Source organism: Bufo bufo, chromosome 6 (genome assembly GCF_905171765.1).
Source record: "Bufo bufo chromosome 6, aBufBuf1.1, whole genome shotgun sequence".
Lineage (NCBI taxonomy): Eukaryota > Metazoa > Chordata > Amphibia > Anura > Bufonidae > Bufo > Bufo bufo.
In genome coordinates this window covers 21426766-21439368 of record NC_053394.1, presented here as the reverse complement: position 1 = coordinate 21439368, position 12603 = coordinate 21426766, and the positions used below count along the sequence as shown (strand labels likewise).

Sequence of the window (12603 nt, the reverse complement as noted above, 5' to 3'; positions counted from 1 at the left end):
AACGTGGAGCACACAGTACCTGGACGTATGACATAAATGACAACCAACGTGCCCCCCCTAACAGTGTCATCCACAGTGCCCCCATAACAGTGACCTCCGCAGCGCCCCCCCTAACGGTGTCATCCACAGCGCCCCCCCTAACGGTGTCATCCACAGCGCCCCCCCTAACGGTGTCATCCACAGCGCCCCCCCTAACGGTGTCATCCACAGCGCCCCCCCTAACGGTGTCATCCACAGCGCCCCCCCTAACGGTGTCATCCACAGCGCCCCCCCTAACGGTGTCATCCACAGCGCCCCCCTAACGGTGTCATCCACAGCGCCCCCCCTAACGGTGTCATCCACAGCGCCCCCCCTAACGGTGTCATCCACAGCGCCCCCCCTAACGGTGTCATCCACAGCGCCCCCCCTAACGGTGTCATCCACAGCGCCCCCCCTAACGGTGTCATCCACAGCGCCCCCCCTAACGGTGTCATCCACAGCGCCCCCCCTAACGGTGTCATCCACAGCGCCCCCCCTAACGGTGTCATCCACAGCGCCCCCCCTAACGGTGTCATCCACAGCGCCCCCCCTAACGGTGTCATCCACAGCGCCCCCCCTAACGGTGTCATCCACAGCGCCCCCCCTAACGGTGTCATCCACAGCGCCCCCCCTAACGGTGTCATCCACAGCGCCCCCCCTAACGGTGTCATCCACAGCGCCCCCCCTAACGGTGTCATCCACAGCGCCCCCCCTAACGGTGTCATCCACAGCGCCCCCCCTAACGGTGTCATCCACAGCGCCCCCCCTAACGGTGTCATCCACAGCGCCCCCCCTAACGGTGTCATCCACAGCGCCCCCCCTAACGGTGTCATCCACAGCGCCCCCCCTAACGGTGTCATCCACAGCGCCCCCCCTAACGGTGTCATCCACAGCGCCCCCCCTAACGGTGTCATCCACAGCGCCCCCCCTAACGGTGTCATCCACAGCGCCCCCCCTAACGGTGTCATCCACAGCGCCCCCCCTAACGGTGTCATCCACAGCGCCCCCCCTAACGGTGTCATCCACAGCGCCCCCCCTAACGGTGTCATCCACAGCGCCCCCCCTAACGGTGTCATCCACAGCGCCCCCCCTAACGGTGTCATCCACAGCGCCCCCCCTAACGGTGTCATCCACAGCGCCCCCCCTAACGGTGTCATCCACAGCGCCCCCCCTAACGGTGTCATCCACAGCGCCCCCCCTAACGGTGTCATCCACAGCGCCCCCCCTAACGGTGTCATCCACAGCGCCCCCCCTAACGGTGTCATCCACAGCGCCCCCCCTAACGGTGTCATCCACAGCGCCCCCCCTAACGGTGTCATCCACAGCGCCCCCCCCTAACGGTGTCATCCACAGCGCCCCCCCTAACGGTGTCATCCACAGCGCCCCCCCTAACGGTGTCATCCACAGCGCCCCCCCTAACGGTGTCATCCACAGCGCCCCCCCCTAACGGTGTCATCCACAGCGCCCCCCCTAACGGTGTCATCCACAGCGCCCCCCCTAACGGTGTCATCCACAGCGCCCCCCCTAACGGTGTCATCCACAGCGCCCCCCCTAACGGTGTCATCCACAGCGCCCCCCCTAACGGTGTCATCCACAGCGCCCCCCCTAACGGTGTCATCCACAGCGCCCCCCCTAACGGTGTCATCCACAGCGCCCCCCCTAACGGTGTCATCCACAGCGCCCCCCCCTAACGGTGTCATCCACAGCGCCCCCCCTAACGGTGTCATCCACAGCGCCCCCCCTAACGGTGTCATCCACAGCGCCCCCCCCTAACGGTGTCATCCACAGCGCCCCCCCTAACGGTGTCATCCACAGCGCCCCCCCTAACGGTGTCATCCACAGCGCCCCCCCTAACGGTGTCATCCACAGCGCCCCCCCCTAACGGTGTCATCCACAGCGCCCCCCCCTAACGGTGTCATCCACAGCGCCCCCCCTAACGGTGTCATCCACAGCGCCCCCCCTAACGGTGTCATCCACAGCGCCCCCCCTAACGGTGTCATCCACAGCGCCCCCCCTAACGGTGTCATCCACAGCGCCCCCCCTAACGGTGTCATCCACAGCGCCCCCCCTAACGGTGTCATCCACAGCGCCCCCCCTAACGGTGTCATCCACAGCGCCCCCCCTAACGGTGTCATCCACAGCGCCCCCCCTAACGGTGTCATCCACAGCGCCCCCCCTAACGGTGTCATCCACAGCGCCCCCCCTAACGGTGTCATCCACAGCGCCCCCCCTAACGGTGTCATCCACAGCGCCCCCCCTAACGGTGTCATCCACAGCGCCCCCCCTAACGGTGTCATCCACAGCGCCCCCCCTAACGGTGTCATCCACAGCGCCCCCCCTAACGGTGTCATCCACAGCGCCCCCCCTAACGGTGTCATCCACAGCGCCCCCCCTAACGGTGTCATCCACAGCGCCCCCCCTAACGGTGTCATCCACAGCGCCCCCCCTAACGGTGTCATCCACAGCGCCCCCCCTAACGGTGTCATCCACAGCGCCCCCCCTAACGGTGTCATCCACAGCGCCCCCCCTAACGGTGTCATCCACAGCGCCCCCCCTAACGGTGTCATCCACAGCGCCCCCCCTAACGGTGTCATCCACAGCGCCCCCCCTAACGGTGTCATCCACAGCGCCCCCCCTAACGGTGTCATCCACAGCGCCCCCCCTAACGGTGTCATCCACAGCGCCCCCCCTAACGGTGTCATCCACAGCGCCCCCCCTAACGGTGTCATCCACAGCGCCCCCCCTAACGGTGTCATCCACAGCGCCCCCCCTAACGGTGTCATCCACAGCGCCCCCCCTAACGGTGTCATCCACAGCGCCCCCCCTAACGGTGTCATCCACAGCGCCCCCCCTAACGGTGTCATCCACAGCGCCCCCCCTAACGGTGTCATCCACAGCGCCCCCCCTAACGGTGTCATCCACAGCGCCCCCCCCTAACGGTGTCATCCACAGCGCCCCCCCCTAACGGTGTCATCCACAGCGCCCCCCCTAACGGTGTCATCCACAGCGCCCCCCCTAACGGTGTCATCCACAGCGCCCCCCCTAACGGTGTCATCCACAGCGCCCCCCCTAACGGTGTCATCCACAGCGCCCCCCCTAACGGTGTCATCCACAGCGCCCCCCCTAACGGTGTCATCCACAGCGCCCCCCCTAACGGTGTCATCCACAGCGCCCCCCCTAACGGTGTCATCCACAGCGCCCCCCCTAACGGTGTCATCCACAGCGCCCCCCCTAACGGTGTCATCCACAGCGCCCCCCCTAACGGTGTCATCCACAGCGCCCCCCCCTAACGGTGTCATCCACAGCCCCCCCCCCCTAACGGTGTCATCCACAGCGCCCCCCCTAACGGTGTCATCCACAGCGCCCCCCCTAACGGTGTCATCCACAGCGCCCCCCCTAACGGTGTCATCCACAGCGCCCCCCCTAACGGTGTCATCCACAGCGCCCCCCCTAACGGTGTCATCCACAGCGCCCCCCCTAACGGTGTCATCCACAGCGCCCCCCCTAACGGTGTCATCCACAGCGCCCCCCCTAACGGTGTCATCCACAGCGCCCCCCCTAACGGTGTCATCCACAGCGCCCCCCCTAACGGTGTCATCCACAGCGCCCCCCCTAACGGTGTCATCCACAGCGCCCCCCCTAACGGTGTCATCCACAGCGCCCCCCCTAACGGTGTCATCCACAGCGCCCCCCCTAACGGTGTCATCCACAGCGCCCCCCCTAACGGTGTCATCCACAGCGCCCCCCCTAACGGTGTCATCCACAGCGCCCCCCCTAACGGTGTCATCCACAGCGCCCCCCCTAACGGTGTCATCCACAGCGCCCCCCCTAACGGTGTCATCCACAGCGCCCCCCCTAACGGTGTCATCCACAGCGCCCCCCCTAACGGTGTCATCCACAGCGCCCCCCCTAACGGTGTCATCCACAGCGCCCCCCCTAACGGTGTCATCCACAGCGCCCCCCCTAACGGTGTCATCCACAGCGCCCCCCCCTAACGGTGTCATCCACAGCGCCCCCCCTAACGGTGTCATCCACAGCGCCCCCCCTAACGGTGTCATCCACAGCGCCCCCCCTAACGGTGTCATCCACAGCGCCCCCCCCTAACGGTGTCATCCACAGCGCCCCCCCTAACGGTGTCATCCACAGCGCCCCCCCCCTAACGGTGTCATCCACAGCCCCCCCCCCTAACGGTGTCATCCACAGCGCCCCCCCTAACGGTGTCATCCACAGCGCCCCCCCTAACGGTGTCATCCACAGCGCCCCCCCTAACGGTGTCATCCACAGCGCCCCCCCCCCTAACGGTGTCATCCACAGCGCCCCCCCCTAACGGTGTCATCCACAGCGCCCCCCCTAACGGTGTCATCCACAGCGCCCCCCTAACGGTGTCATCCACAGTGCCCCCCAGCCCTTCAGAGTCTGCCATTCAGGATTTTGGGAAAGCTGGGTGACAACCCCCATCAGATTCTAGTAATAGTAGTAGTAGTTGTGATTGAACGATTACAGCTCTGAATGTCTATAATTAATGATCCCCTTTGGCCGTTTCCAGGACCCCCGTCAGCCCCCTGGGACCTGAATTATGAAGTCACCGGTCCTGGATCCGTATCTCTGACTTGGAGGTCCCCGAAAGACATGGGGGGTCGCCCGGAGCTCGTGTACTCGGTGGCGTGTAAGGAGTGTGTGACCGGGCGCTGCCTCCGCTGCGGAGATGGGGTGACATTCAGACCTGGACAGGTGGGGCTCGCCCAGACTCGGGTGCAGCTGTCAGGACTTCTGCCCGGGGTGGCCTACACTCTAGAGGTGCAGGCAACCAATCGGGTGTCAGAGATGAGCGTCGAACAACCCAAGTACGCGTCACTGAACCTCAGCATCAGCCAATCAGGTCAGTGGGAATCTGTCATCTACAGGAAGGTCCATTTCTATCCAGTTCTGTGGAGGCAGCCTGCAGTGTAAAGAATGGAGGGCAAGAACATTCACATATATTTCATGTGTGATAGCGTATACATGGAGGAAAGAATAATTGCAGTCATGGCAACAAGAATTGAAACCCCCATTCTTTACACTGCTGTCTCCATTCAGAGAGCAGAAAAAAAGAGTTAGAAGTTTTATGTTAGAAAGTAACATTTTCCCACCATCAATATTAACCATGTGTCTCTGGGAGGACCCAGCATGTCCCTATCCCATTGATTTCAATGAAATCTTTGTAATACTTCATTCCCCCTGTGGAGGCGCTGTTGGGATATTGAACACTTGCTGCCAAGTTAAAGGGGTTTTCCGAAATTCTGGATAGTTCCTCAATATCAAATCTGCAGGGGTCCATCACCCGCCCCCCCCCCCCCCAATCAGGCTGCATTCTCCTTGCAGCTTTACAAGCACAGCGCCACCCTTTGGATAGTGGCTGTGCTTGGTATTGCAGCTCAGCCCCATTCACTTCAATGTGACTGAGCTGCACTGAGGCCAGGTTACTGATGAGCCTGGCGTCACTGGCCTCGTATGTCGGACCCCCCCCCCCCCCCCCAGGTCATCAATATAAAAATCTCAGACCACCCATTTAAACTGATCGCTGGAGGTACGTCAATGGGACGCCCTGCGATCATCTTATTAATGAGGGAAGGGGGGGGGGGTCCTTACTGTATCTTATAAAAAGGACTGTCTAAAGGCTTGTTCACACGACTGTGCCGTTTTCTGCGGTCCGCAAATTGCGGATCCGCCAAAAACGGATTCCGCCCGTGTGCCTTACGCAATTTGCGGAACGGAACAGGAGGCCCAATATCGAAAAACGGACAAGAATAGGACAGGAACGGAGCAACGGATGCGGACAGCACACAGAGTGCTGTTCGCATCTTTTGCAGACCCATTGAAATGAATGGTTCCGTATGCGGAACGCAGAAGACGGCCCGTATACGGAACGTAAAATACGTTTGTGCGAACGAGCCCTAAAGCGAAGGACCCCTTTAAGAGCCCACACTGGTAGGGGTCTATGTTTGCCCGCTATAGAGGCCCCTTGACCCTGCGTTTCTGCTACAGGAAGAATCGCGCTAAGGCCTCTTTCACACGGCCGTTTTTTTTTCCCGTTTACTGGCCGTTTTTTGCGGTCCGTATACGGTCCGTATACGGAACCATTGATTTCAATGGGTCCGCAAAAAAAACGGAATGTACTCCGTATGCATTCCGTTTCCGTTTTTTCCGTTTTTCCGTTCCGTTTTAACATAGAACATGTCCTATATTTGGCCGCAAATCACGTTCCGTGGCTCCATTAAAGTCTATGGGTCCGCAAAAAAACGGAATGCATACGGAAGTGCATCCGTATGTCTTCCGTATCCGTTCCGTTTTTTGCGGATCCATCTATTTAAAATGTTATGCCCAGCCCATTTTTTTTTTATGAAATTACTGTATACTGTATTTGCCATACGGAAAAACGGAACGGAAAAACGTAACGGAAACGGAAACACAACGGAAACAAAAAACGGAACAACGGATCCGTTTAAAACGGACCGCAAAACACTGAAAAAGACATACGGTCGTGTGCAATAGGCCTAAGGCCTCTTTCACACGACCGTATGGCTTTTTCAGTGTTTTGCGGCCTGTTTTTCACGGATCCATTGTTCCGTTTTTTGTTTCCGTTGTGTTTCCGTTTCCGTTTTTCCGTATGGCATATACAGTAATTGCATAGAAAAAATTGGGCTGGGCATAACATTTTCAATAGACGGTTCCGCCAAAACGACAGTTTATTTTTTCAATTTTTTTGCGTTTCTTATACGGTCCGTATATGAAACCATTCACTTCAATGGTTCCGCAAAAAAAAAAAACGGAATGTACTCCGTATGCATTCCGTTTCCGTATTTACATTTTTCAGTTTCGTTGAAAGATAGAACATGTCCTATTATTGCCCGCAAATCACGTTCCGTGGCTCCATTCAAGTCAATGGGTCCGGAAAAAAAAAAACGGAACACATACGGAAATGCATCCGTATGGCCTCATGCATACGGCCGTTGTGCGGCCGTTCCGTGCATTGGGGACCGCAATTGCGGTCCCCAATGCACGTGCAACATCTGTGCAGCGGTCTGGACCGATTCAACTTGAAAAACGGATCCGCAAAAAACACGGATGGCATCCGTTTTTTTGCGGAACGGAACATCTGGCCCCTGATAGAACAGTCCTATCCTTGTCCGCAATGTGGACAATGATAGGACATGTTCTATCTTTGAACAGAACGGAAAAAACTGAAATACGGAAACGGAAGGCACGCACGAGCGCGATGACGTCAGCGCAGGTCCTGTAAGAAGAAGAAAGAAGACGATAACGGCTACGTGATCAAGTGGATGAGGCGAGTAATTTTTTTAAATTATTTTTTTAACCCTCAATGGACCTTTTACTTAGCATTCTGTGTTAGGCCTATTGCACACGACCGTATGGCTTTTTCAGTGTTTTGCGGTCCGTTTTTCACAGATCCGTTGTTCCGTTTTTTGTTTCCGTTGTGTTTCCGTTTCTGTTCTGTTTTTCCGTTCTGTTTTTCCGTTCTGTTTTTCCGTATGCCATGTACAGTATACAGTAATTACATAGAGAAAATTGGGCTGGGCATAACATTTTCAATAGATGGTTCAGCAAAAAACGGAACGGAAACGGAAGACATACGGATGCATTTCCGTATGCATTCCGTTTTTTTGCGGACCCATAGACTTTAATGGAGCCACGGAACGTGATTTGCGGCCAAATATAGGACATGTTCTATGTTAAAACGGAACGGAAAAACGGAAACGGAATGCATACGGAACACATTCCGTTTTTTTTGCGGAACCATTGAAATGAATGGTTCCGTATACGAACCGTATACGGAACGCAAAAAACTGCCTGTAAACGGGGAAAAAAAACGGCCGTGTGCAAGAGGCCTTAAGCATTCATGTTATAAAGGAAAATAATAAAGTAAATGGGGTCCCGGGTCGCTCATCCCTCATCTCCTTAGCGACCATCTGTGAAAAATCACACTGCATCCGCACTCGCAATGCAATTTTCACGCTGCCCCATTCACTTCCATGGGGCCTGCGTTGCGTGAAAAAACGCACAATATAGAACATGCTGCGATTTTCACGCAACGCACAAGTGATGCGTGAAAATCACTGCTCGTGTGCACAGCCCCATTGAAATGAATGGGTCAGGATTCAGTGCGGGGGCAGTGCGTTCACGTCACGCATTTCACCCGTGTGGAATACTCGCTCGTGTGAAAGAGGCCTTACAATTTCCTCCCCATTGCGCTGACGCGGCTTCGTGGAGCCTTGAAGGATTGAAGCGGTCACCGCCCTTATAGTCTGTAACCACGGAGACACGTCATTGTTTATGGGAGCTGTATACACAAAACGGGGGAGATTTTTTAAATTAATTAGTTGCTTCTTTTTTAGTCAAGCGTTAAAAGTATTGGTCGCGGACGTTCAGACTCCTTGTTATTATGTTACCTTTTCATTGTTATGATTATTTTGTATCCATTAAGTAGAAATAGTTACTTTTTTTGTTTGTTTGTTTTTTCTGACGGATATTGTTTGTGTATAGGGGGTTACCATGACAAGCTTGGCACAAAAATGACATAAATTTGCCGTCTCTTCGCCGCCCTTTGCTTATCGGCGCCTGGATCCATGATTATGGGAGGCCTGAACGTTCACGCCTGGCTGGACCCGAGAAGCGAGAATTCCCCCCCCAGCAGATCTGTGAAGTCCTTTCTCATGTCGCCTACTTGTTGTGTCTGTGATATGTTCACACTTAGAGCGGAGCTGAGAGTCCGGATGAGCCGTCCTGTAACTGATTTGGAGTGGGGGGGGGTTAATGAGTATTCCACCCCTAAAAATATAAAAAAAATCATCCATTTATATGAGCGCCCATAGGGGTCATCAGCGCCACCACCCAGCTTTTCATAGAACCTGAATGGCGTGTAAAGATCGTTATCCTTAAAGATGCTGGGTTTACCAATTCATGATGATGGGGGTGTCAGTCTTCACTGTAGTTCTATCATTCTATTCTTAAACCTGGAATCTCAGGATAAGGCCTCCTGCACACGACCGTTTTTTTCCCCCCGTTTACTGGCCGTTTTTTTGCGTTCCGTATACGGAACCATTCATTTCAATGGTTCCACAAAAAAATCGGAATGTACTCCGTATGCATTCCGTTTCCGTATTTCCATTTTTCCGTTTCATTTAAAGATAGAACATGTCCTATTATTGCCCGCAAATCACGTTCCGTAGCACCATTTAAGACAATGGGTCCGCAAAAAAAACGGAACACATACAGAAATGCATCCGTATGTCTTCCGATTCCGTTCCGTTTTTTTTTTGCGGAACCATCTATTGAAAATGTTATGCCCAGCCTAATTTTATCTATGTAATTACTGTATACTGTATATGCCATACGGAAAAACGGAACGGAAAAACGGAACGGAAACACAACAGAAACAAAAAAACGGAATAACGGATCCGTGAAAAACGGACTGCAAAACACTGAAAAAGCCATACGGTCGTGTGCAGGAGGCTTAAGGGCCTCGTTCACACGACCGTGCCATTTTTTGCGGTCCTCAAACTACAAATCCGCAAAAAAAAACGGATGCCGCCCGTGTGCCTTCCACAATTTGCGGAACGGAACAGGAGGCCCATTATAGAAATATAGAAATGCCTATTCTTGTCCGCAAAACAGACATTTTCGCGGACGCATTGAAATGAATGGTTCCGTGTACGGACCGTATGCGGTATGCAGAAAATGGCCGGTAAACGGAACACAAAATACGTTCGTCTGAACGAGCCCTAAAGGCTCCTGCACACGAACGTGTTACAATGGATCCGCAAAAATAAAAAAAAACAGGTGCAACGCGGATGTCATCCGTTTTTTTTTTTTTTTTTGCGGATTCATGTTTTACGGACCACAAAATACATACAGCCTAAACCACACCAGGCGCACTTTGTGATACTTCACTGCGCAAAAGCGGGAGCGCACAACCGATTGTCTTCCCATGGGTTTGACACTACAACCCCCAGCATGCCTGGAGAATCGCAAGCAGGGGGAAAGTAGTTTTACAACAGCCGAAAAGGATTAGGTCACAAATCAATGATTTTTTTTCGAGTATTTTTGTTAAAAATGTATTTAATAAATGAAGCCTCTTTGCTATTGGTCTTGGTTATAAACCGGCTAGAGTTCTATGTATACAGTCCGCGTGCAAACCTATGTGTCTCCATGGTTACAGATTACAAATGGGGCGTCAATGCTAGGGCTACGCGGCGAACTTCTTATGGCATAAAAGTCGCGCGACAATTTTTGTAATGATAGTCTATGGTGTGGACATGCTGCAACTGCGACACGACATTCGCAAAAAAAGTCCATCCGAGATGTCGCAACAGGTTGCAAGTGGCTGTGCGACGCCGTAGACTATCATGATTGACGCATGTAGTTGTACCCTATGTGTCGTGCGACTTATTGTCGCCGTGTAGCCCTAGCCTGAAGCCGCGGCGCAACTTAACAGATTCAGCAACGGTTGCAAAGCCCCAAAAGTCGCCATTGGAGCCTTAGCTAAAGTATCCAGGAGTCTCCTGCGTGGCATACTACAACTCCCAGCAAGCTCGCCGGGTCCGGCAGGGGTTAACACTTGATATCTGCAGCTCTCTCGCTGCGCGTCTCTTTCTCCCCCCGGCCTTGCACTCTCACAGAATTTGTCTTTGTGACGCTTCCTCTGTACCGTGTGAGGGGGTCTCGTAAGAGGCGGTGATGCCCTGACCCAAATTCAAAGTGACAGCTCCGGCCAAGCGTCCCCCCCTCCCCGCAGTCACATGTCGCCGCGCGGAGCGCAGGCTTTCTGTGGATTTCCATGTTGTGTATGTTTGATACACAGGAAAATATGTTCTGTCTCATCTCCTCCGCTCTATTGACACCCCCTTCCCCCCCCGCGCGCGCCGCCGCTTCTCTCTTCTCTCCACTTATGTCTCATCTTCTCCATTCCAGTCCCATCTGCCGTTCCCATCATTCACCAGGTGAGCCGGTCCATGCAGAGCATCACCTTGACCTGGCCGGAGCCAGAGCAGCCCAACGGGAAGATTCTGGATTATCAGCTGCGTTACCGGGAAAAGGTACCTGCTGCTCGTGTGTGACTGCGACCACCGGCAACATCTGCTCCGGGAGACATCTGGGGGTCGCGTCCTGTACAAACCACCTGGGCAGAGCCGTGCATGTGCCGTGTACAAGGGAGATAGATTAAGGCTACATGCACACGGACGTTGTTTGTTTCTGTGTCCGTTTTTTTTTTGCAGATACAAGGCGGACCCATTCATTTTAATGGGTCCGAATAAATGCGTACAGCATACTGTGTGCTTTCCGCATCCGTTTGTCCGTTCCGTAGCCCTGGAAAAAAAAATAGAACATGTCCTATTCTTGTCCGTTTTAGACATTGTTACAATGGATCCACAATTTATGGACCACAAAACACATACGGTCGTGTGCATGTAGCCTAAGGCTACATGCATGCGACCGTGTCGTTTTATGCGGTCCGCAAAAAACGGAAACCGCCCATGTGCCTTCCGCAATTAACGGAACAGGAGGCCCATTATAGAAATGCCCATTCTTGTCCGCAAAACGGACAAGTATAGGACATGACTCATAATTTTTGCCAGGCAACGGATGCGGACAGCACACAGAGTGGCGATCCAAAATCCAATAAAATAAAATTTTAAAAAATTCCATGGCCCGCCGTGGAATTTTTTTTATTTTAAATAGATAATAGATTTTCATATATTTTTTTTCGATAGATAGATATGTCCAGTATATAGAACCCCCTTCGGGGTGGATGCGGGTGACAGTACGATGGCTGCATGAAGGGAAGGACACGACTTGTGGCTCTGAAACATCAAATATAAAGCTCTGCTGCGAATAAAGAAAGAAATCCGAGCGTTAAAAGCAGAACATTGCAGCGCTCTATTTTCTGAAGCGCTCTCAGACATATCTTCTGCAGTTTGCATTTACCAGTCTTATCACTAAACGGTGCAATTCTAGAATATTCTCATTCTTATGGACAAATAACGGTTTGTTTGCCAAATGTCCCACATAGAGGCATAGAGTACTTAGACAGCACTCCATGTGGACAGAGGTGGAATTGCAAGTACCATTTTATAACAGGGCAGTAAGAAGTTATAAACTATGTAAAGCAGGCATGGCCAACCTGCGGCTCTCCAGATGTTGTAAAACTACAACTCCCACCATGCCCTGCTGTAGGCTAATAGCTGTAGGCATCCTGGGCATGCTGGAAGTTGTAGTTTTGCAACAGCTGGAGAGCCTCAGGTTGTCCATCCCTGAATTTTGTAAAGTAACAGAAGCATGAAGATGATACTATTGAACTCAAAGTTTAGTATTTTGAATGACATCCAATTATAGACTGAAAACGTCAGAATTTTACCCGCCCAAATATCCCCTTTCCCATAACGTTTGCTTTTAACATGGGTAACAGTGACACCTACTGGCAGTAAAAAGATACTGCAAGGTCTAACAGCATCCTAGCATTGATCGACCGACGTGACCGAACCATCGAAGAGAAATGCAAAACTTTAAGAGGAATTGCCAAGGGTTGGA

At 53.5% G+C, this 12603-nt stretch overlaps 1 protein-coding gene across 1 annotated transcript in view; it reads left to right on the top strand.

The window, feature by feature from the left end:
* Window positions 1-12603, top strand: part of LOC121003302 (ephrin type-B receptor 5-like) — a 69715-nt gene that overhangs the window by 31837 nt on the left and 25275 nt on the right. The window contains exons 4-5 of the mRNA XM_040435031.1: window positions 4565-4897; window positions 10987-11111. Coding sequence (XP_040290965.1) covers window positions 4565-4897; window positions 10987-11111 — 458 coding nt within the window. The remainder of the gene's footprint in view (window positions 1-4564; window positions 4898-10986; window positions 11112-12603) is intronic.